General features: G+C 39.8%; 1 protein-coding gene across 1 annotated transcript in view; it reads left to right on the top strand.

Moving 5' to 3' along the window:
• The window catches only part of PCDH19 (protocadherin 19), a 99,563-nt gene that overhangs the window by 3,044 nt on the left and 70,947 nt on the right, over nt 1–25,572 (top strand). Inside the window, 2 exon segments of the mRNA XM_032476098.1 lie at nt 2,121–2,261; nt 2,955–3,282. Coding sequence (XP_032331989.1) covers nt 2,121–2,261; nt 2,955–3,282 — 469 coding nt within the window.

Genomic DNA, 25,572 nt, shown 5'->3' with positions numbered 1-25,572 from the left:
AGAGCTGGTCCCTACCAGTGGATGTCACTATGGGCTATTGTGTTACAGCTTTCCTTGAAATGTGTGCAGGATGTGTGTGTGTGTGTGTGTGTGTGTGTGTGTGTGTGTGTATGAGAGAGAGAGAGAGAGAGAGAGAGAGAGAGAGAAAGGAGAGAGAGAGAGAGAAAGGAGAGAGAGAGAGAGAGGTGGAGGGTGAAGAGAGAGGTGAGAGGGGAGAGAGAGGAGGGAGAGAGAGGACAGCAGAATAGAAATGTGGAAACTGGAATGACAGGTAGTAACTTTTTTGAAAAAAGATTTCCTGAGAAGCACTTTGGAGGGTCTTGCTGAAGCCCTTCCTTACAATTAGATAGAACAAATAAGTCTAAGTATTTCTAGAATCCAATATCCAATTTAGGATAATACGTGTAGCGTTTTTATTATTTTTCCAGCAGTGTCTCATCGAAACGGTTGAAAAAAAAGTTTCTTTAATTTGCTGAAAATGAATGATGCTATTTCCAACCAAGGTGTGTGTGTGCTTTCAATACACCTACACACCCAGTGTGTCTTTCATGCCATCTGTGCTTGCATGTTAATCAGTCAAAATATGTTCCTGTAAGTCCGATTTGTATTTGACACCAACTGAAATGCACACTTCTGTGAATCAGAGCCCCCTGAATATGTAACAGCCATGCAATTATTGTTTCCCTTTTACTATTCTCTGCGTTACACAAGTTAGTAGACAAATGCTAACCACACATGAATATCAATCAGGTGCCATAAAAGAGCAGCTGCAATGCCTCATAAATGCTTTAATCCTGTTACTAGTGAAATGGCCATGACTTTTCTTTCCTTCAGCTCCGAGTCATTTCAGATGGGAGAAATGGAAATTAATATTGCTCTTACCTTTGAAACCTGTGACTGCCAGTGGCGATTTTTATAGGAGAAAAATGTGAGGTCTATAAAATTTTATTTATATGGAGATAATGATGGAGGGGACTCTTTTTAGGACATTTCCTCAGCATCAAGTAAATTCGTAAGACCCTTTCCCTGATAAAAAGGAAACCAACTTGAAATAAAGATATTGAAGGCTTTGCCACCTCTTGGTGATGTATGACTAGAAGTGAGAGCTCTTTCCGAGAGCTTGCCAGGGAGATCATTAAACAGGGAGGAGAGCATTCTAATTGGGGGGGAAAAAAAGCAAATCTCAGTGCTCTCCAACTTCACTCGTATGTGTATTTTGTAAAGAGCTCTGTTTCCTGTGCTGGTTTGGGATTAATGAAGTACAGTTTAATTAAATAATTGGTCAATACAGAAAAGGCTGCGCAATGAATGCCTCAGCTGAATAATTGGACGGGGCATCGCCAAACTTACCCTTCATGGGGAAACAAAATGATTAGAACTTCCCATTGATTCTGTAAACAGATTAGAAAAGAAAATCAAGCCCCAGACCTGGGGTCTTTGGGAATTTATCTGCTCCCAAGTCCGATAGGTAGGTAGGTAGGTAGCAGCAGCTTGCCCTCACTGCAAGTCTGCCTGGGTACCAAGCCAAGGGTGAGGGGAACACAACTGCTCAGCTGTAGGAAGATCCTGGGGCTGGGGGAAGAATGTGCCTGGGGAGATTGCTCAGACTTTTTAGAAACCTAAAGTTCAGGAGCTTGTCTTTCCATGTATTAAGCAGAGGTGTCTTGTTCTCAGCCTCTACAGAGCCTCTTCCTCACATGCATTCATTCTGAGACTTGCGAGATGATCTGCACTTGCTGCTTGAATTGGGCTCCCTTTTTGTATTCAGACAATTAGCTTTGTCGAATGAGAATACAGGCACCGTCTTTCCCTCGTAAAGATCAGCTTGTATTATTTATTAACCCTATTGTTTTGCTGATTATTGCTCAGAAATTGAATTTCCAAACAATAAGGTGAATCATTATGTGCGAAGTAATAAATGACTTTGAGAACCTGGCTATGTATTTAAATGTATTTTTTTTGACAAGTCTCTTAATGCTTGGTCTTTGGTGCACGTTACTGGGTCTGTGTCAGTGTTAATTAAATTGAGCTCTTTATGTTCCAGTTGCAGCACAGCTGCTTATAGGTACACCTGAATGGAGAAGGATGCTGAATGCACTAACCTTTAAATTCCTTTGCAGTAATTGTTTAACCATCACTTGTCTCCTCGGCTGTTTTATAAAAGGACAAAACAGCAAGTGTCTGCATTGCATCTCGGTTTCTCCCATTAGCGAGGAGCAAGACAAAAAGGCAGAGGAGAAAGTGAGCCTAAGGGGAAAGAGGTAAAAAGGCATTTCCCCTCATTCAAATGGGTTTGGCTATCTGATTTCTCGAGGAGAGGCGGGGGTGGGGTGGGGAGGAGAAGGGAGCAGGGCTAGGGCAGGGGGAAGGAGGGTGTGGAGGAGAGGAGCTGAGGATTTGGCAAAGGACGGGGTCTGGTCTACTCCAGCTCAAAAACTGATCAGGTCAATCACAGAGGAACCTGACCGAGGGTGTTCACCACATGGCAATTGCCTGGAGGAACTGCAAAGGGGCTTACTTTTTTTTATTTCCTTCTATCTCCTCTTCCGTTAAGTTAGGACTTGCTTCTTATTTCACCCAGGAGTTCCTTTGGGTTCCAGGGAAGCTCCAGATTTGAGCATTTTCATGCTTTCTCTCCCATAGGCTCAACTTTCCTCATCCCCACACCCTTGTTAAATGGCCACTCACAATGAGAAATTCCAAATCCAAAGTATAGAAACTTTTTTTGGGTGGGGGGAGTGGGAGGTTACTATGTTTATTATAAAAACTTTATGGCCCTCAGCTTGTTTTCGCATGTGAAAAGAACAGGGAGAAACCCGATGATGTAATGCACCAGAATAAGAAGCTGGAGCGGAGATGGGGTGCAACCCTCTGGGGTGCTTAATGTTGATTAATCAATCGCTGCATGGTTTGGGAGGGCGTTAGCGATACATGCTGCCTTTTCTATCACATAGAATCGCTGAGTACTCCTATGGGCATCAAAAGAAATCAAGCAAGAAGAAAAAAATCAGTAAGAATGACATCCGCCTGGTACCCCGGGATGTGGAGGAGACAGACAAGATGAACGTTGTCAGTTGCTCCTCCCTGACCTCGTCCCTCAACTATTTCGACTACCACCAGCAGACCCTGCCTCTGGGCTGCCGCCGCTCTGAGAGCACTTTCCTGAATGTGGAGAACCAGAATACCCGCAATACCAGCGCCAACCACATCTATCATCACTCTTTCAACAGCCAGGGCCCCCAGCAGCCAGACCTGATCATCAACGGTGTGCCTCTGCCCGAGGTGAGTGCAGCTAAGCAGCTCTGTTAGGTCCTCCCAGACCTTTTTCCCCCCATGCTGCTTGCTGGACCCCATAGGCCTCTATGGTGCCACATTCTGTGGCAGGGGTGGGGAGAACTTCTCTGCCTAAGCCCATTTCCATGATCAGGGTTTGCTACCAGTAGTTCTTGGGGCAAGGGGTAAACCAACATACTGGGCCTTCGTAGGGTGGATGTTGGGAGTGGGAGCTCAAGGTCTGAGCCTTTGGCATACCTGTGTGGTATTCTGGCCTAAGACGGATTTGCTTCACCTGTTGCCAATATGACATGCTTGCCAGCCAGTGGTACCCATACTCCAGTTAAAGTGGCTGAGTAAGAATCAACAAGTAGTCTTAAAGATGGATGAACCCTAGAAGGCTCCAGGGCCAATTTCCTAGTGTGACAGTGATTCAGCCTCCTTAAGCCCCGTTTGCTTTTTCTTTGGTCATATACGTGCTTTGCTGAGAATATGGATGGGCTGGTTAAAGGGAAGCAAGGAAAAAAAAAGCCACTTTGCCATTTCTTAGTAGTTCTTATGGGGACATTTGACAAATGAGGAGGTTGAAACTGTCACTATGAAAATTTCAGGAATCAGCTATGCTTTTGAGTTAGCTCTGTTTCTCTTCACTGAGAATGAATGTTTTCAAGTGGAAGCATCTTTTTTTTACACATTATGTGGCCCGATGTTTGCTGGCTATTGAAATATTTCAGGGTAGTGGGGTGATAACATAGATGATGGTGGGTTGGTGGCTGGGTGGAAATAATAGTGCTTAAGTTAATTTCAGTTTTCCTTGAATTACTTAAGTCCCTCTTTGGTTGGAAATTTGATGCTCTGGGAGGCATGTGCCCTCTTTCAGGCCACTAATGAAAGGAATACTGCATACTTGCAGAGCACTTCACAACCATTGTCTCCTTTGATCCTTATAGTGAGGTATCTTGATAGATTGCCCTTCCATAGATGATGAAATGGAGGTCCAGAGATACTAAAGGAATTGTTCACAGACTCACAGAGTGGGGACATCCGGAGCGTACTAGACTACAGGACTCTAACTCTGGCCAGTACTGCTTCAGTGACACCTTCCTGCCTGAGAAATAATTCACCTGACATACCGGGGCTAGAATGCATATAAAATGGCCTCATAGAATTTGTATCAGTTTCATAGGGCAAAGGGTTTTAGGACCACTTTCATTGACTGCTCCTCCTAGTTCCTGAAAAATATGTCTCATCAGAATTAATGGGACCAAAAAGCAGAGCTTTTAATGAGAAACTGATGATCTTGCAGCAAGAGAAACACTTCATATTGTCGATCTATAAATCTATAAATAAGGATTTATTGAAAATCCAGTATTATTTGAGGCTGGCTCAGTTATAATGATGAATGTTAGTGAATACTACTAGGAACTAGACCATAGCCTTTTTGGAGGACTACTTGTGGACCGCCAAGAGTTCAGCAATGGAGAGGGAGAGGTAGTGCTATTAGTGGAATCAGATAGACCATGATTTTGAATCTGGGGGATGCATCTTGCTATGGAATCCCTCTGAGACTCTGTTTCCTCATCTACAAAATGGGTACATCTATCAAGCAATGTTGATCCAAGGAATAATATGACACTATGTAATGTAAGGGGTCTGACCCATAGGTGCCCCCTGAACTGTAGATCTCTTCACGAGACAATAATTGAAGAATCACTGTTGCAATGGCCTGCACACCTGAGTGTGACTCCCTAGGCACTTGTAACCAAAGAGGAATTTAAGCTGGTTCTGTATAAACAAGACTTAGAAAGTGGTGTGGTTACAGAATTCATATTGGAATTTTAAACAATGGAGGTAAAAGAGACCAAGGTTGTGGGTTCAGGTGGCGACTGCTGTTGCTTGTGGAGGTGGACAAAAGAATTGAATCCTGAGGGCTTGGTGATTATTTATGCAATGAATTCAAGGCACTGGAGCCCTGGTGTCTATGAGATGCTTGGAGCGGGGAGGAGATATATGAATATGTCTGCATGGTTTACCTAAGATCTTGGTGTTCTTTCTGAGTTTCTCAAAATGGGCAGAATGAAACAAATTATTGCTTCAGTTATTTACAAAAGCCATTGAAAGTCTGAATACTCATCCTATCTCTGACTCACAAAGTTGGATGCTCTCTTTATTTTAACAAAATCACACAGATCTAGTGTCTAGAGTCAGGGCTGAGACAGCATGTATTAGAAACAATGAGGTTAAGTGTGTTATTTCTAATACACAATCCTGGAGAATTCAACTAATAAACCCATTCAGGAAGGGGAGAGACCCACTTACAATAGAGCACAAATCAGGCCATTTAACCTGCATCTGTCACAGAGTCCTGCATGGGGAAAATGACACTTCTCCTTTTCTTCCCATACCAGAGGTCCTTGAACGTGGTCTAGGTAGAATACTTACGTACAGTGAAATATGTCAAAGAGCATGAATGATCGATTTATACATTCACCTAGTATTTGTTGAGTGTCTGTTCTTTGTAAGATTCTGCTCTAAGCTCTGGTGTTAGAGAAGTGAAAAAGATGTTCTCTGATCTCAAGGAATGCACATTCTAATGGAGGAGCTAAGCAAACAGGTGCTTTGCATTATGGAGTGATAAATGCTACTATCAGGTACAATGGCATAGTCTCCATTATTAGGATAGTAATATCCTAATACATTTCCTCCGTTTTCTTTATATTTTCCTGATTAATTAATCCATCCAAGAAATCAACATATATTAAGCAATTATAGCACAGAGTAATAAGTGCTACATCTGATAAATACAAGATTCTGTGGAAATTTCTGTATTAAATCTTATTATGTCATGTACACCTTTCTCTATATTATTTCGCACCAAAGCATACTTTTATTTGTTCATTAATTCAACCCAGGAGCATTTATTGCACAGTTAGAACACGCCAGACATGTTACACCTTGCCGAGGATACAAAAATGAAACACTTGATCCTTGACCCCAGGAAGCTTACAGGGAGACAGACAAGTAAACAGGTCATTTCAATTCAGGCTGACATCTCTTTCCTGAGCAAATGTTACATTCTTACTCTCCAGACTGGGATGGAAGGTCACTCACTATACATTAGGTTCCTCTGCTGGGCTACCTTGTGACAAACTCACTCCTTTCCTTAGCTGCAGAGTCAGTTACAAGGCTTACTGACAGATGCATTATAGAGGAGCCAGAATTGCTTCCCCAGAATTGCTTCCCTCACAGAACCCCGTCAACAATTTGAAGTTTACAACCATGCCCTTAGATCCAATCAGTAAGCATTGTTTGAGTGTCCATTATGTGCTCAGCTGTATGGCAGGTACCACGGGGATCCCAAATAAATGTAAGATGTAACATCTGCCATCAGAGTTCATAGTCTAGTTGGGGAGTTTAGATCACCCAGGTGATTTCCCTGTGAGCAACACAAAGGAGTTTCCAAGCACGGGTCATTTTGTAGCCTCCTTTGTCTTTCCCTGGAAGCCTTGCCATCATTTTATATGTAGATTGACTGTTTGAGCTCTCTCGAGGTTTGGTGCTGATTTGAGGATAACTTTTGTATCAGTGTGCAGACCTAGCCACAGCTGAACATGGTTGGTTCTAGAAACCAAAGGGAACATAACTTTAAATGCAGGTAGGCAGGTAAAGGGCGTGGAGCACTAGTCTAGAGAACTGGAACTCAGCCTTTAGAATTACAGAGACCATCTTGCCTGAAAGTGTATATCATCATTTACCCATCTTCTCATGTTGGTCAGGAAATCAGCTATGTGGATTTTGTGGTTTTGTACACAAATTTGAGGAGGGAACGTGGAGGATGCTTTGCTGTTTACAGAAGACTTTTGTAGAATTAGTGATGTCAGGTATCTCTTAAATATTTTAAATGGAAGGATGAGATTTGTATTCCTTGGCATCTTGGTTTATTTAGTTTACAGACTTAGTGTATGTGTAAGTAAATGTGTATGTATGTGAGTGTGTGTGTGTGTGTGTGTTAGGGTGTGTGTATGGGTGTATGGGGTGAAGGGAGAGTGAAGAGAGGGGAAAGGAGCTTAAAAAAGAAATATAGAACTGAGAAGAGAGAAAGATGGTAGTTTTGTCAGTTTGCTAAGATTTTTCTAAAATTATTCTAGTTTCTATAGAGGCTCCTCAGTATGGCAAATAATTTTCTTCCAATCTTATGGAATGGAGGCATGCCTACTGGGTGCCTCTGGATGCTGGAAACTGTTACTCCTTGTCCTTCAGCATCCCTGCGTTACCCTTTTTGTCACCCAGGCCGTGGTCATTGTTGGGAGGAGGAAAATGCAACTCATTTCTTCTGCTGGTAATGAAAACTTGGGTAGGACCTCTTCCTCCTCCTGCATTCAGGAGGGGTGAAATGGCCAAAGATCCAGTCTCTTTGGTGAGGTGTATTTTAATTTTAGTTTTTTAGTATTGAATGTTTTGGAGCTGACAACTCTAAGAGAGCTCCCAGAATTCTCATTGTAGGTACGTAGGGATTTAGATTTAGAGTTCAAACTCAGTCTTGAGTTCTCCCTTTTTATTTTTCCTCCTTTTGCTGGCAAACAGTAGCATCTTTGATATGAGACATCCTCAGGGTATGTGCGTGCTCTGCTAGGGTGGCTCACAGAGCAGTTTCATAAGTAGCAATGGGAGAGTTTGCAGGACGAGGATGTGTGTGGCCGATCAGATTGAATGCTTCCAATTATCCTACCGAAAGTCTCAATGCATTTTATCTTAGTGCAGATAATGAAACTGAAACATCAGTTAGGCTTTGAAGAAAAGTAAGAAAGAAATAGCTCAGCATGCTTTGGTCCCTAAAAAGAGTTTTAAAGTTAGGGATTTGTAGTTATTTGAGTGAAACTCTGAGCTAAGGAGCTGGAAAAGCAGCCACAAACCTATCAGATGTCAGATTCAGAAGTCACTAGAAAATTAATCGGTACGATGAGGCTGGTTTGGACAGCAAGATAATGACACAAATCACCACCTCCAATTAAAACAAACCAACAAACCCTTCAGTGAGCATTTTTTTATTTTACTTTCCTTGTTATGACAGGGTCTTAGAACTATCTAAGTCTTATCCCTAAGGGTCAAAAGTACCCCTCAGGCTGCAGAAGGAAGCAGTGGAAAACAGTGTAGCCTGCATCTTTTCAAGGCTAACGCCAGTTTTCTTAAAAAAAAAAAAAAAAAGGCTCCACTTTTACTGAGAGAAACTCTAGGGCCACCTGTTGCCTACACTGCATCTTATTGGCCCGTTTCACACCTAGCCGAGGCAGTGCGTTTCCCAGAGGGGATCCACTTGCAAGATGTGTTCCAGAATAAACTGTTCCTCTGTCGTCTCCATGCAACTGCTGCAGAACTGAGTTAGTTTACATTAGTATTTGCTAATTTATTATTATCATTCCTTATTGGCAATTAACTGGTTACGTTAGAGATCACCGCTCTCCCCATACACCTTCACTAAAGTTGAGCTCAGCCAGAGCGCTTGCTAATGATCCCAAGATTTTTCTCCCTAGGCGACTGGAGGTAAGACATTTTCCATGGAGGGCTCTGAGGCTTTGGAATTCCTCTTATCAGAGGACCACTCGTTTTGGGTCCCAGTAGCCCCACCTGGGTTTTCCCTGGCTGTCAGTCGGATTTATAAGGTGGGAGGAGCTGCAGACCTCTCCCTCCCTAACCTTGCCGTAGTCTTTGCTGTGCCTTTGGTATACTGTGCCCGGGAGGCTGAAGCTAAGAGATTGGGGGATGGCTTGTGAGGAGTTGGAACACTGAAAAAGGATGAAATCACCTCCTGGCAGAGCTGGAGTCTTTCAGTTGTGGCGCTGCAGTGGATCTGAGGCGTCTGCTTGGAGTTTGAGATGTTGACCCCTCTGCATGTGTATCTCAGCTTCCAGGGCTTGGGGGAGGCCAAGCTTGGCTGGCTTGAGCATCTCAGACGTGGGTGAATGAAGGCATTCGTACAAGAGGCCTGTGTGTGAGAGGTGGGAGGCTGGCTCTGGAGCGGCCATTTTCCCCCACTGAGAGGAGGCTTGATTTCTTGATGTGTGACTGGCTGGCCTTTAATGTGAGCCTCATTTACTTCGAACAATTGAGAGGCTTGAAGTGAAAGTCCCAGAGGATCAGTTGTTTATAGAGGGAAATGCTCTTCAAGTTACATTTCCCCTTCGGCTGTTGTGTAGTTACGAGCGGTTTTGTGTGGGCTGTGCAGGGAAGGTCACTCTGCATCTAGTGGGTGTACTCAGGCTGCTCACGCCTCCTCACGTCCCCCAGGGAACCAGGGCAGCAGCCCGGAGCTGCAGAATAGCTCTGTCAGCCCCGGGAACTTGGGCTCCCATGTGGAAACCTCATTTGCTATCATTCAGCATTATTCAGTATTTTGCTTAAAAATACTGGCTAGGACCACACAGCTCCACAGCACTCCTGGAGGAGATGTCAGAAAGGACCAGTATTTCTACTCTATAATCATGAAAAAATGGGGTTGAGGGCAGGCAAATGACTCGCTGAGGCACGCATCATTTGGGACCAGACTGGACTCCATTTTGCTTGATGGCAGTTCCTCTGTTACAGCTTCAAAGTGTTTTCTGTCACAGAACAGACAACCTGATTAGGTTCCACAGGAGGACCTGTGGCTATACCTTTGGCCAGTAGTCGTGGTCCTGAAAAGTTGTGCAGCGAGTGTTTCCTTTGTAAATTAAACCCCATGTTAACCACAGCGATGGCACTCCATATAGAAACCCTGTGGTGGATTATTTCATAAAGGAAACAGCCCTGGCGTAACATGAGTAATCAACTCCTTACCGATTTCCTTTGTATGGCTGGATTTTTCACGTATTTTGTTTGCTTAAAGTGCAACTCCTCACACTGGCAAGATTTACAAAACCTTTGAAAGGTGGACTAATTCATTATTCCCTTGACTTCTCACAGTTTAGCCTTTCTGGTTGAATCACACTTAATTAAAAAATGTAATTATGTAATATTTAAAATACACGGAGTCCAGAGAAGACATAATATCGCCCAGATTTAACAAATGTTAACATTTCGTATTTGCTCCAGATGTAAAAAAAAAAAAAAGTAAAAGCTTACAGCTGCCCTCTTCCCATCCTATTCCTCTCCCTCCATTCTTTGTAAGTCTGTAGCTGGAAGAACAGAAAACCATAGGAGTGCTTTGGTGCTTTTTGTCTTAGCCTCTTGCGTTCACTTCGGAAAGCAGATGACTCTCACTTTGCCACCCCAGGTCTTGAAAGCTCCCCAAGTCAATACGGGTTTGCTGGGTTGAGTAGTGCCTGGCAGTTACTTTGGAAAATGAAAGGGCTCTCTTAGACTTCCTTTAAATCCCGTCTTTTGGGGAGGGAGACAATTACTTTTTGGAAAGAAGAGAAATGAGGGTGAGAGTTAGATTGACAGACAGACAGGTGTTAGGGGCAGCTATCTTGAGTTTTGAGCAGACCATTTGGGATGAAGCAGGCAAGAAGTGGCTGTGAAGCCTGCCTTCTCCTTGAGCTCAGTGTTCATGGACAAGCATCAGGGCTTCTTCATGTCAGATGCTTAAACACTGCCTTGATGTGCATAGTCTTTGGATGCTCCATTAAGTCTCTGAGTGCCAGGGTGGCCAGTTTTCAGCTTCTCCCACCGGGCCCCATCTGGCCACTGTTCTGTGGCAAGCTGCTCTCCCTCACTGCCACCAGCACTGGTCTTGGCAGTCTCTGCTTTCTGGATTATTTTTGCTCCTAAATCTGATTTCCAGAGCATGAAGGGCACCTCGTCTCTGATTGTGTAGTTTGCTCTTCTGAACAAAATGGATTCCCTGTATAAGTTGGCAGGAAGGTAAGTTCAATCCAAAGGCTAGACTTTCCCTGTAGAGATGTGTGTGTGTGGGTGGCGGGGAGAGGGAGAGGGAGATGGGGGGAGAGAGAGAAAACATTATCTGTTTCCCTCATTCACTTATTCTGCCTCTGAGGTGAGGGAGCCTTTGTGAGCTGGCCTGATTGTACACGTATCTGTGAGCTTAGGTTCTCAGAGCCTTCTCCTCACCCCTTGACACTCTGCTGGTTGCCTCCCTGAGGAAATGCTTATAAGCCTAGTCACAGCAGGGTGTGATCCCCCCAAATGTGAGGCCAGGGCACCCCAATTTGATATAGCTCAGAGACGATATCCTGGTGACTATTTTTAATTGAGAACTGAGTAGGCAGCCGCCAAATAGTCATTGCCGTGCAGACAACCTAGCTTAAGAAAACCTTATAGGGAATTGCAATTCCTTGGAAATAATTCTCTGAGGTTCAGTTTCTCTTTTTGTCTTTCTTGGGCATAATTCTGTTTAAAGTCCTCCTCTTCCTCTTTAATTCACTTGGCTCAAGGAAATCTGGTTTGGGCTGCCTATGTGTACAGGTACTTTGCTATAAAACCATATCTTTTCTAAGTGAGATGTATGACTAGGGAGACTGGATCAGACTGCACTCATATGGATTGACTTAACCTTTAAGCAACTTTTTTTTTTTTTTAATAACTAAACATGCCTGTAATCTAGCATTCATATTTGAAACTTGACATGCTGGAGGGATGCGGGGCTCTGGAAATGTAGGAACAAGCAGAGATGTTGAACAGCTTGTTGGAAGACTGATTTCCTCCTCTGTGCTGCCAGGCACAGAGGCCATGGTGAGGACACAGGCATGCTGCACTCAGAAGACTGGCATTGACTCTGATCTTGCCGTATTGGTCATTTCTTTAATTAGTGCATTTCCATTTTTGCAAGTATAGACTTTCGAGTGATGGAGTATGCTAATGGCAACATTTATTCCTAAGAGCTTAGGGGAGAGAACATGATGGCATTAGTATTAAATAATGGCTTTTTCATAGTGAGATTTTGCCTGATTTTTTAATTGCAAAACAATTTGTGATAGTTATGCTTCTTTAGAAACAAATCTCCAGTGCTATATATGAAACACCAATTTTCTGTGTGGCTTGTGAGCTTGCTAATGGGATGTGTGTCCTTGTACCTCTAGGTCACTCGTTCTAATTTTGCCTCTACTTGTAATTCTTTAGAAAAAGAAAAAGGCGTGTGCTTTGTTGCAGTAAGAAATACAATAAGGAAATTCCTGAAATGGAAAGAAAGTTAAAATGCTTTTGCGCAAACTCTACATTGTGTAGTGGCCTGATAAGAGCAAAATTTTATAAAACTGGTAAGCCATACCTACCATGGCACTGAGTGTTGTTGGAATGGCATCGAGGGCTCAGTCTTTGCACATCTGATCATCTGGTGCCCTCAAGAAGCCATCATGGAAGGTGGAGAAAAAAATCTGGAACTGCAAAGGTTTGTGGCTGTGCATGGTGTCATATTTGGAGACATGGGATCAAAAACATGTGTGACACTCGCAGTACCTTCCTTTCCTCACCCTGTGAGCCTACTGAACTCCATTGGGACGGTTATCTCTAATGTCTGTATCACCCTGAATCCCTGTATTCCCAAAGATAATGGTCTAGAAATCTATGATTCTGGAATGGTGAGGGGAGGTCACTTGCAAAACAGACAAAACAGAATTAAAAACTTCATAAAAGAGGAGCTTTAGTTTATTGAAATCTATTATTACAAACGAAACCAGACTCCAAGACACTGAGAATTCTGAAAAATCCAAACAGATGTCTAACAGCACCAATCCAGGAACAATTACGTGAGACCAGCTCAGGGGATCTCATAGTTCTCTTGCAGCTCTGAGTGTGATTCTGTGAATTCTGCAGCATTAGTTTGAAGGGCCTCATGTAGCTGACCGCGTTAAAGTTTTGGTCCGCGGGATGATGATGGCTGCTCTGTATGTGGTATTGAGAGTAAGGGACTCAGTTATGACAGATGACACAAATAGGTACAGCCTTTTAGTTTTTACATGAGGGTGAGATATTCTGTGTCTAATGTGAATGGTATGTACATCAAAACTCGGTAGCCTCCCTATTCAAATGGGTTTTCTTATCCAATGTGAGTTCTGTCATAAAGGCAGCAAGGAGTACACTAACCTTTCTTCAGTGGGTCTGTTACTTGTTCTAGGGATGAGAAAGAGATGCACTTCTCTGGCCTGGCAAACTAGACCTTTCAGAAGAACACAAATTCACTTAAGTATAACTTATGTTGATTATCACGCTACCTAAAAATTCACTGCGCTGTAAGTCACCAAGACCTCCTTTTTAAGTTAGGTATTCTTGAGAACTGTTTTGTATATCATGATAAATTATCTAACCTTTCATACTGTCGAAGGCCAACATTATGGAAATAAGCAGCTTTTTATTCCATTCTAAGGTCAGTCTAACCAAATTATGCGACTTCTAATGCAATTGCTTGAAGCTTCCACTTTGAAAGTTTTCTCATTTTAATACCTTGCAACAGAGATAAATATTTTAAAGCTACTGTTCATGTTCAACAATATATTTCCACTGATTGTCCTTCTTTCTGCGGCATTTGTTGGCATGAGAGGCAGTTCACCATGGCTTTGCTCATTTTGCTGTTTGCTGTAGATAATCAGCAAAGAGCAGGGATGCAATAAAAACATGTATTTTTGTTGCTGTTGTTCTTTTTAATTTCAGGCCATAGGAGGCTAACTGAGCCCTACAGAATCAATATATACGGGGCACTTGGGGTTTTGCTTGAGAGCCAAAAATGAGGTAGATTTTCTTTTAAAGCAGATTTGATTTCAGAATTATTAAACTCAATGCATGTTGGATGCTGGCGGATTGCATTCAGCAGGATTTGGGGCACTATCTGTAACAAAGCAATCTATTTCTTTCAGGGAGTAAACTGCTGTTTCAGGGGAAGGAGAGGTCAGTTAGGGAGCTTTTGGGAAGCTCTGTTTTACTTTTAAGCCCCCTAAAGAATATTTTTCAGGGGCTCCTTGAAGGCAGGACCAATTGTGTGCAATTCCTTTTGTTCAGTGTCAGGTGTGATTACGTTTTGTTACTGATGAGTTTATACAATTTTTACTGTGGTTATTGTGCCCTGATCTTAAAGGGTGTTTATTCTAGGTAAAGCCTGGTCCTGTACATTGATTGCTTCCAGACTTCAGTGAATGGACTTACTGTTTAGCTAGTTAGACTCCTTTCAAAAAATATTTTGACTTTAAAATATTCACCCATTCATCCATCCACCAAATATTTGTAGATCATCCTTTATTGACCAGCTCTGTACTCAGTCCTGAGGGATAGAGAGGAAGTATAAGCAGTGCTTACCCTCATAGCTTATATTGTCATTGAGGAGACAAGATGAGAAGTTAAACATATACAAAAAAAATCAATGGGAAAAGTAAGGATTATTCACTAAGTGGTGACATGTAATTTTTAAACAATTGAAAAAAATGTTTTTATTTCTCACTATATGACAAAATAAATTCCATATGGATTAAAGACTGAAAATTTTGAGATGAAAATTTTTATTATTTGAAATAAAATTATTAAAAGAAAATATAAATAAATATCCATCTAATTTTGAAATTGAAAAGGACTTTAGAAGCATACAAGTGATGGAAATGAACACAAAGAAAAATACCAGCAGCTCGTGCTGTGTAAAATTGAGAAATGTCTATGTTCCAAAATGTCAAAAGCTAAATAAAAAAAAAACCATAAGCCAGGAAAATATTTTTAATTTCTATAGTAGACAAATAACCTATATTTATTAGTTCTACAAATATTTATAGAATTCTTACTGTGTGCTAGTCACTATTCAAAGTGCTGGGGATGCAACAGTGAAAAAAACAAAGTCCCTATCTCCACTGAGTTTATATTTTTATGGACACAAACAATAAACAAATAAATATATAATCTATTAGGTGGTGATACGGAAAAAAATAAGGAAGGATAAAGGGCACATGTTTTGCCAGGAATGAGGGTTCTCTAGGGAGGTGAGGAAGACATTTTGGATAAGGGTACATTTAAGCAATGCCCTTAAAATATAAAGAGCTCTTACAAATCAATAAGACAAATAGTGCAATTTAAAAATTATGCAAAGGATGCAAATAGGTAATTCATAAAGGAACTGTACAAGTGACTAGTAGATATAAAAATATTTCAGTCTTGGTAACCAAATAATAGCAATGAAATGCTCATTATTAACTTTAATTATGAACACCATATGTACTTATTAGAAAGTCAAGCATTACAAGAGTGTATAAAATAGAAGTCTCCACAACTCTTTTCTCACCAATCTGTTACCTCAGGGGAACCACAGACAATAATTTGATGTGCAAGATGTCATTTTTTACTTATCAAATTAGGAAATATTAAAAAAATATACTCAGCTTTGGCAAGGGTGTGGTTGCATATGGAGTATAATTGATAGGATTGAAATTAATATAATCTTTCTTGGGGTATATTTGTCAATGCACATTAAAAGCCCTAAAATATCTAGTATTCCTTCTTCTGGAAGTTATTCTGAGGAAATAATTTTAGATTTGCTTAGAAATTCATGTTCAAGGGTGTTAATCTCAGTATAATTTATAGAAATAAAATATTGAAAATGTCCTAAATATCATCAATATGTGAATGACTAAATATATTTGGTACCTACATTGCTAGAATACTATGAAGTCGTTAAAATAATATTTTGAGGAATATTTAGCAAATGCTCTTGTTATAACCTACACTAATTGAAAAAAATCAGTAAGCAAAACAGCGTGTATAGATTGATTTCAATTGTTTAAAAATATATACACATAGCAAAAAAGTTGGAATGTAAATTACCAAAGCATTAATAGTTATCTCAGTTTCAGGAAATCAGGTAATTTTTACTTTTTAAATATACTTTTCTAATTTCCCAAATTTTCTACATTGAACGTGTATTATTTTTGAGATCAGAAAGTTAAAAAAGTTAACTACTATACTACACAGTAAATATTAAGGAACAAAGAGATGACATAAACAGGATTGTAAATTATTTTCATTTTTCAATCAGATCATACTTTCTAAATTTTTCTTCCTATTTTCCTTTTTTTGGAAGTCTCTCTGAGATAATAACAGGTATGGAGGTTCACATTTAAAAATAACCCTTTTCTTTACAGTTTACCTTTTAAGTGTGAGAAAAAATGTTATGAAAAATACGTTTTTCCTTCTTCATTCTTCTTGCCCATATGTATACTCTTGCAAAAGTAAATTTATTTCACCAGTGTTAGACATCTGGTTCACAAATTTTATTTTTAGAATGAGCAATTTTAAAATAGTAACATTTAGCTTTAATCTATAGAGATTTTTAATACCATAAAAATGATATAGGCTTTTTCTAAGGGCCAATTTTGGTAAAATGTATTTTTTCAGTGCTCTTTTCAGGACCAAATAGCCAAGTTGATGGAGAATCTTTTTAATATTCCTCAATATTTGATTTCCTGCTTGGACTTCTTGGCTCTGAGGTATAGGGCAGCCCCGACACTTTAGAACAATAAAAAGGAGAGAGTTAATGAGTTGGTGATCATTGAGATACTCAAAATCTCAAACTCAGCCTTGACTAAATGCATTGTTTTTTTTTTTTTTTGCCAAAAAAATGGAATGTGTTTGATTCTGTTTAAGAAAGGCACATTTACTTGATTGCCTCCCCATCTATTAGCCTAACTTTAAACAGCATAAATACAACAAAGCCCAGCATCCACTGGGACACTTTTTAAATAATGGCTGGATGAACTTCTCACGTACTAAGTACTGCACTTAAATGTAAAGTGACTATTTGGCGGCCCTGTGTAGATATCAGGACTATTTAGATATTGTAAAGAAAATTCTCACTACAAACAAACAAACAGATGCTTCACCCCCACCCCCACCCCACAGCTAATAGATGAGAATGTCATCTGTACAATATCATCCTGATTGTAGATGAAGTGTTTGCCTGCTACAGGAAAACATCTGCGGCCTAATTCTGTAGTCTGTCCCTTGGATAAATGGAGACTATGAACCTCAGTAGGACTGTATTTCTTATATGTGTAATCATTTAACTAGATGAGTTTCGATTTGAATTATATGTTTTTCATGTTATAACATGGAGTATTTGATAGAAATAAATAGCAATTTCTTTTTTGTGAGTGTAGACACAGGAAGAAGGGACTAAAAATTAAGGAAAATTAAAGGAAACACCATCACTTTCTTCCCAGCACCCCCCTTTTCTATTTTAGCTCTTTAATATAAAAGTCCTCATTTAAAGAAATATTGAGAATGCTTGAAACTGGATTTTGAAGCGACTTAGGAAAAGATTCACATTTTCCCCTTCATATGGCTTAAAGATGAGATTGTTTGGATTAGAAAGGAATTTCCAGGAAATTGAAATATTTAATTAATTTTAAGCCAGGATTTGAAAGACATTAATGTGATAAAGCAGAGTCTTCTAGCTGAAAAAATAAAATGCAATACTATGTAAATTCATATCACCACTAACGTGAGTCTAAAACTCCAGAAAGGGAAAAGAAGACTGAAAGGAAGGAATTTTGTTTACGGAATTCTGATCCAATTGCATTTGCCTGTCAGTAGGGGTTTGGTCGTGACTCTGAAGAAGGCAGTACTAAACACATGCAGCTGCCTAGTATGTGTGTGAAGGTCTGATTGTGAACTTGTTTATGGGCCTTGGATAGGTCTGAAGACCTTGAAGTTCTCCCTACCCTCCACTCTCCACCGGCTGTAGTTGCCAAGGACCCGAGAAGAGAATTGATTAGACTGTGTGACTGAGAAGTTCTTGTTGACCAGTGCCATTATGAGGGAAATTGAGCCACCTAGGGAGATAGAGACACGCAAAAGCCCCCTGCAACAAATGGTAATCTCATGGGTTAGTATCTTGGACGACACATCTGTTAATGTCTTGAGTGAATATAGTATACTATCTGGCTTTCACTTGACAATTATGAAGAAACCTGTTGCTCTCTGAAGGAAAAGTAGGCTGGGTCTAGTGTCTTATTTTATTATTCACTACAAAATCAATTCATTTTCATTGTAAAAACAATGGAAAAGAACAGAAATACTTAAGGAAGTTGGAAAATCATCCATAATTTCACCAGTTAGGGGAAACCACCGTGAACTTTCTGTTGCATGCCAGATACAAAATAAATGCTCAATAAACGTTACCGGATTAGTGAAAAAAAAAACTTCCATATTTTTACTGCTTTAAAACTGGAATCACTTTAGTTGAGATCATTCTGATTCTTTTCCCATCTTTATGTTATATCATGAATTTTTTTCTCTATCATTGGAAAACATTTATAAGCAAGATATTTTCCTAGTGGTTGAATTGTATTTTGTTCTATAGATGGGATTTATTTTACTAAAACAAGTTTTAATGTTGTTTTTTTAAGTTATTTAAATTTTGTCATATTATAAATAATACTATGTTAGTTATCCTTATATATCCTTACATGGGGATCTCACTGTGATCTCTGATTGTGTCATTAGAATAAATTCCCTAGAAGTGATATTGTTTTATGTGAAGGCTTATGTATTTTTAAGACTTCTGATGTATATTACCCACAGAAAAGTACCAATGTACAGACCTAACAGTGTGTTAGAGCCCATTTCACTGTACTCACAAAGCATTATTATAATTTTAAATAATATCATCAGTCTGATGAAGGCACAGGGAAACAGGCAGTCTCATACATTGCTATTGGGCGTATAAATTGGTACCAGTCCCATGGAGGACAATTTGACAATGATCTTCAAAATTGTAAATGCATATACCCTTTGACTCAGCAAGTATGTTTTTAGGATATCTTATGGGTATCTTGACCATGTGTAAAATTACTTAAATACAAGGTTATTCATTGATGCATTATTTGATATAACAAAAATTAAAACAATATGTATGTCAAGCAATATAACCTTTTAAAAAATGAATGTTTTCTATATTGATATGGAAAGATTTCTAAATATACTGTTAACTAAACAAAAGGAAGATTCAGGAAAATATGTGGGCATACTACCATTTGTGTGAAAAACGAGAGAAAAATAAAATATAAATTTTATTGTTTTATATGTGCATGAAATTGTGTAGAATGATAAATAGGAAATTAATTAGAATGGGTACAATTGACACAACATTGTCAAATGACTATAACTCAATAAAAATGTAAAAAAAATAAATTATGAAAGATTTCATACATTCTAAAAAACAAAATTAGAATGGGTACCTGTTGGGAAAATGGCAAATGAGAGGCTAGGGCACAGGGATTGGAGGGAGAATTAGTTCTGTAGATGAAAATGGGTATCTAATTTTAGTTTAAATTTGTATTTCTGTGATTTTTTGGAAAAAAAACTCCCTTGTTTCATTTGTTGAAAAGACTTTTTTGTCAGTGCATAGTACGACTTTTAATTCTGTTTATGCTTATTTTTAATTTACAGGGTCTTGGAATCGCTGTATAGAATATATATCAGTCTTTTAGTCTATGATTTCTTTTGTTGCTTTTAAGCTATGAAACTCTCCCAACCCCGAGATTATATATCTGCACATACATGTATGTATCATCCCTTGGTATCTGTGGGAGATTGTTTCTGTGGATGCTCAAGTCCCTTATATAAAATGTTGTAGTATTTGCATATAACCTACACATCCTCCCATATACTTTTAAGTCATCTCTAGATTACTTACAATACCTAATACAAGAAAATTCTACATAAATAGTTGCCAGCATGTGGCAAATTCAAGGTTTGCTTTTTTTGGACTTTTTGGAAGTTTTTTTGCAAATATTTTTGATCTGTGGTGGGTCAAATCTGCATATATATATATCACATTTTTTCCAGGATTCTTATGAATTCATTTTTTCATTACATCTTCAATTCATGGGGAATTTATTGTGGCATATGGTTGGAGATGACTATAAAAATATTTTTCTAGATGGGTAGTTGGTTCACTTTGTATCATTTATTGTTTATTTCTCCTCCTTCCCCACTGCTTTTTTGGTGCTTCGTAAAAGTATCATATATTAAGTTTTTATATAGACTAGGAACTTTCCTGAGTTATCCATTTTTTTCCCACTGATCTGTTTGTCTACTCTTGTACCAATACCGCACTGATTGAATTACTGATACTTTATAATAAATTTTAATAGATGGTAGTGTTTGTTTCTCCTTAGTCTTTGTCTTTTCAAAAAACTTTTAGTTTTTCTGTATTCTTTCAGATAAATCTTGGAATCACATTGTTTCTCCCCCCCCCCTTTTTAAAATGGAAGTATAGTCAGTTTACAGTGTTGTGTCAATTTCTGATTTACAACATAATGTTTCAGTCATGCATATACATACATATACTCATCATGCTAAGTTTCAAAATGATTATGTTGGGATTTTGATTGAAAATGTGCAAAACTGATAAATTTAGGAAGAATTAACATGCGTTTAATGTTTAGTATCTTTTTCTGGGAACACGGTTATCTTTATATTTACTCACGTTTCATTCTAACATCATCATTAAATTTACCTAGTTCTCCTTACATTTCTTGTGCACCTTATTTCCAGCTATTTGATAGTTTTGCTGTTATTTTGAGTGGGCTCTTTTTCCATTGCATTTTCTTACTGGATAAAGCTGATGGAGTATATAGGAGAGCTCTTGACATTTGCAGTTGTATTTTGCAGCTAGCGGTTTTTGTTTTCTTAGACATGGTTTTCACATGGATGGCTGGGAGACGAAAAAGGCAGGAGTTGGACTTACGCATCTGGGCATAGAATAGGCAGGACAGTGTGGTAAGACCTTGCATTTTGGATACAGACTATTAGAATTCTAATGCTGCAAGTCTTTAGCCAGTGACTTTAAGGGAAGTTACTCTCTGAGCCTCAGCTTCCTCATCTGAAAATGAAAATAATACTACCTGCCTCATAGATTCTTGTGAGGATTTGATGTGAGTCTTCAAGTACCTGGCACATACTAAGCCTTTCGTAAATATTAAATAGCTATTATTGTTATCATCATCTCTTTATGCCTAAGAAGACATCCAATTTGTACCTCTCAATCTGGAAGGGAGCGATCAGATTCTCATTTCCCCTAACAATGTACTGTAGAGGGCAACACGATCCAAATTTGAAATTAAGGAAGATTCCCATTCGCCTCTATTTAATTATTGCAAATAAATTCCACTTTTTTTTTTTTTTTGCTTTTAGTTAGAAGTCTCTTTTACATGACAATATTCATTTTTTTCATTAGTGGCTCCTTCAAGGTTTCTCATTGCTCTTGGCTGCGATACTCACCTCTGGTTCAGCTGTGAAGTTGGTGGAGATCCTACATGAATCAGGATTGGCTAGATGTGCTGGTAGGAGAGCAAAGAGCCCTTCTCTGATGTTATCCCCTTGTATTTTCTTTCCAGAGTGAGTGGATATCAATTTAGGCCTTAATCTGGCATTTTTCAACCTTTCTCCTGCGTGACTCTGTGCTGGGCATCTCCATTAGCTAGGAAGCTCTGGAGATGGCAATTTCATGGACCACTGGCTTGGGGTTGTGACCTGCACTTCAATAAATACTGCCCCAAGCCTTTCTTCTCCTGTGACCTGCTGCTTCCGCAGACCTGGGCTCTCTTTCAGGGCCACTGCTTTTTCTTCTTTCTTTCATGCAAGTGACTTACAAATGAATTTTAAATAGCTGGTTCATGGCGAGGAACTTCTGGGCTCACGTTCCCAGGACTGTGCTCTGTCCCAGACATGCCTTTCTTCCACCCAGGAAACCAGTTCTGGTCTCTCTCATCAGGGGATATTTTATACTCTTTTCTCAATTTGGGGGATGGAATATAGTGGCCTAAGACAGGAGCTCCAATTCCACTTTGGCCACTTGGGGACTAATTTATACTTTGAGGGGTTTTAGGGAAATATCAGGAAGCTGGGTGGGGGGAGTGGTGCAAAGGGAGAACAAAGCTCGATTCTCCATTCTAATATTTAATGTGAACAAAATGTGTGAACCCTGGCAAACATGGTTTTACTGTAAGTGAATATATTTAACCTGAGTGGAGAGTGTGAACCATGGTGAACATGGTCTCACTGTAGGTGAACTGTTGGTGCCAACAAAACAAATGAGTAGCTGGGTGCCACTATTTCCTAATCAGGTCGTATGTAGGACTGATCCACCAGTTTGCTTTTTTAATTGGCTAGATATTGTTCCCCATAATCAGCAGTTGAGTACTAATCACTTTCTGTTCATTTAAGTATAGGCTGATCTTTCTCCCCCCCTTCTTTCTAGCTTATAAAGTTGTAATCCATGCAGGTACAATTAAAATCAGAGCCACACACAGCTCAGGGTTTCCTTTGAATTTGTAGTGGCTTCGGTACGTAAGGAGGGTTGTTGCTTTGCTATAAACCACAGACCCAGAGTAAACCTCAGCTGTGCTGTAGCTATTTTGGACGACAAGTTTCTAGTTGCTTGTGTGTAATTGCCCATATTACATCATCCTAACCATTGTGAAATGTGCAAAAGACAAGGCTTATCTAATGATTCATGTCAGGTGGACAGTTCCCTTTAACGTAATTTTAGAAGCGGTTCCCAGCCCCAAACAGATTCTCCTCCTCTGCTCTTGCTTTCTTGTTCAGGCAAAAGGTAATTTAGTGATTGATAACAATGTAGCAGAGAGAAGTGTATCATATACATTGTGCTCCATAACCCTGACAGTCTACCTAAAGCATTCTATGAGATGTAGTTTCTCTCAGTGCAAGTAAAGAACCAAGGGGAGAAAAATTCCCTCCACATCAAATCAAGCAGGCATTAACCCCAAATGAAATTTAATTTCCCTATCGCTGAGTAGCAGAGGAACAAAAATCTACTTTCAATGACCGCAGAAGCTTGAATACAAATCACTCACTGGTTTTACCGGAGTTTCAGATTGTCAGATTATGCTGTCTTTTGTGATGCTAGATGTATGCTGTACAGAAGACTATAAAATGCCTCTGTGGGTGGCTGGCATTAACCCATCTTTAAGTCAGGTATGTGAAATTCCACGAAGCTAAGACCTTCTGGCATTTTCTTACCAATGTTAAACATTTGTAGACTGGGCAATAGGTCATGTTTACTCATCTATTAGTAGGAAGGGGAGTTTTAAAATAATATTTACCTTTGGCCCTGGACTTTATATATTGCATACAGAGTATAGTTTGGTAAAAGGCCTGATAAATAATATTTTGAAGTGGAAAAAAAAGATTTCTTAGAACGTAAAGGTCAGAAATAGATCAAATAATTTTGGGCCTTTTTATTGCTGAATAATGGACTTTGTAAATACCGTATGTATGTGACTATTCGATTAAATGAGAATACGTAGAGTTCAATATTAATTGGTTCAGCATCAGCTGACGGCCTGTTTACAGGATACAATGAAATTATGTTATCAATATAATATTTTATTGATTCCTTGGTTTACAAAATTAAATAAACATAGCATAAGCACTTGGAGTGGGAAGTTGTAGCAGGGAACAGGATTTTGATTTGGAATTTGAAAACAGAATTAAAGGTGATTGAAGCAGAAAGCAGTCTGTGGCATAAGATTTCTGCCAGCATTTTGCGATGTAACTAAGTATATCTGGGTGTTTGGGAGGAATAAGAACCAAAGAACAGAGACTTTGGGGGAAGTGTTCCAAAATGCTTTTTTAAGGCTTATGTCAGTATTAGAAAATCCTTTTCTTGAGTAGTTTAGCTTGTTTTGGTGAGGATATATTCATTTCTTCCCTTCTATACTCCCCCTCCCCATGTTTCCTTGGTATTGTTCTAGATGTTGGTTAAATGGTGGTGAACAAAACTGCCATCGTCCCAGCCTTTGCAGAGCGGGGAGACAAAACCCCAATATAAAATGATAGTGCTGTGAAAGAAAGACCATGTGATTGTGAAAGAAAATGGGAGAAGCTGACCTAGTCTGGGGGATAAAAGAAGTCATATTTGAGTAGATCCTTGAAGGGTGGGCAAGAGTTGGTGATGCAAAAAGGTGTAGAGATGGGGCAATTGTTGAAAGCTGAGAAGGAGTGGCTTGTGTGAAGACCCTGAGGTGGGAAAGAGATGGAGTGAGAGAGCCAGGGGAATCAGAGCAGGTGGATGAGTGGGAAAACAGCACATGCTGTGGCTGGTGAGGTGAAATCTGGAATGAAACCTTAGGTCTAATCTCCAGGAGCTGTTCTTCTGCCCAACCCCCCAACCCCAGTGGCTTGAACGTGAGTGCTGAAGTTTTGAATCGCAGACATAGACATTGGTTCAAAAAGTGGAAAGGGGCTGAGACAGGAGGGTGGTGCACAGAGTCTACTGTGAATTCTGCAGGAAGCAAATGCATTTCAGAAAAGCAACCATGGAAAAGATCGATTTTAAAGTAAAGGAAGAAGCAGCCTGCAGCCAGCTTCAGATGGATGGTTTGTGGCTCAAGTGCATTCTGTTTGATGACCTTTTATGCTCATGCTGCACCCATACGCGTTAGTGAGTGGTGTACTGATGAGCTCTGTGAGATTGTGTCTGTGGTGCACACAAGGCTTATCTAGTCACATTTACTACGTAGTGTCAAGGCATTATTTATGATTTTCTCTTCTTTCTTGGCTGCTCTTGATAGAGAAGACAAGGCATCCCTCCTTTTCATATTCCCTCTGGATAAACAGACAGCAGGTCCCAGATAAGAGAGAACTCTTTACTTCCCTATTTCCTGCTTCCAGGCTCCCTTTCTTTCTCCCCCTTCCCTTTCTGCTCCAACTTTTTTTGTTTTCAGTGAAGTTCGGCTCGATAGTCAGCAGAGGGCGCACAAATGCACTAAAATCCAGCCTTTATTCCTCTGGCCACAGTAATTTCATTGTCTTTATCTCTTCATCTTTACATTCCTCAGAGACAGGGCTGCATCTTGGCCTTTTCGCTTTGTAGTATTTTCATCAAGGGCAACTATTCCCTACCGATTTTGTAAAAGTGGGGAAAAGCTACTGTCTAGATAAAAAAGGGAATGGGAACAGGATTGAGATCTGGGCGCAAATTGTGTGTGTGTGTGTGTGTGTGTGTGTGTGAGTGAGACAGACCTCAGGGTTGCTGGTCCCCTCCACGACTCATTTGAGAAGGACTTATCTTGCTAATAGCAAGGCAGAAAGTCTGCGCTTCTTTTCTTCTTTGCTTTCCCTGGGCTGTTGTCCTAGCAGCTGCCCTGATTCCTGACATGTCCTAATAATGAGGATGATGTGGCCAGGGGGAGATTCATCTTCTTCCCCAATATGACTTCTTCATTGAATTTGCTCCTTGCTGCAATCCAGAGAGGATTGTCTCCTTTTAACTGTGTGCTCTGTTCACTCTGCCCAAGGTCAGAGAAGCCAGCTGGAGCCTGTCTGCCTCCAACATCACTGGCTGTAGAAAGCCATTCGCATATGTCTGTG

This window comes from Camelus ferus, chromosome X, assembly GCF_009834535.1.
Source record: "Camelus ferus isolate YT-003-E chromosome X, BCGSAC_Cfer_1.0, whole genome shotgun sequence".
Taxonomy (NCBI): domain Eukaryota; kingdom Metazoa; phylum Chordata; class Mammalia; order Artiodactyla; family Camelidae; genus Camelus; species Camelus ferus.
Note: the sequence above shows the minus strand (reverse complement) of the source record. Positions and strands in the feature narration are given on the sequence as shown.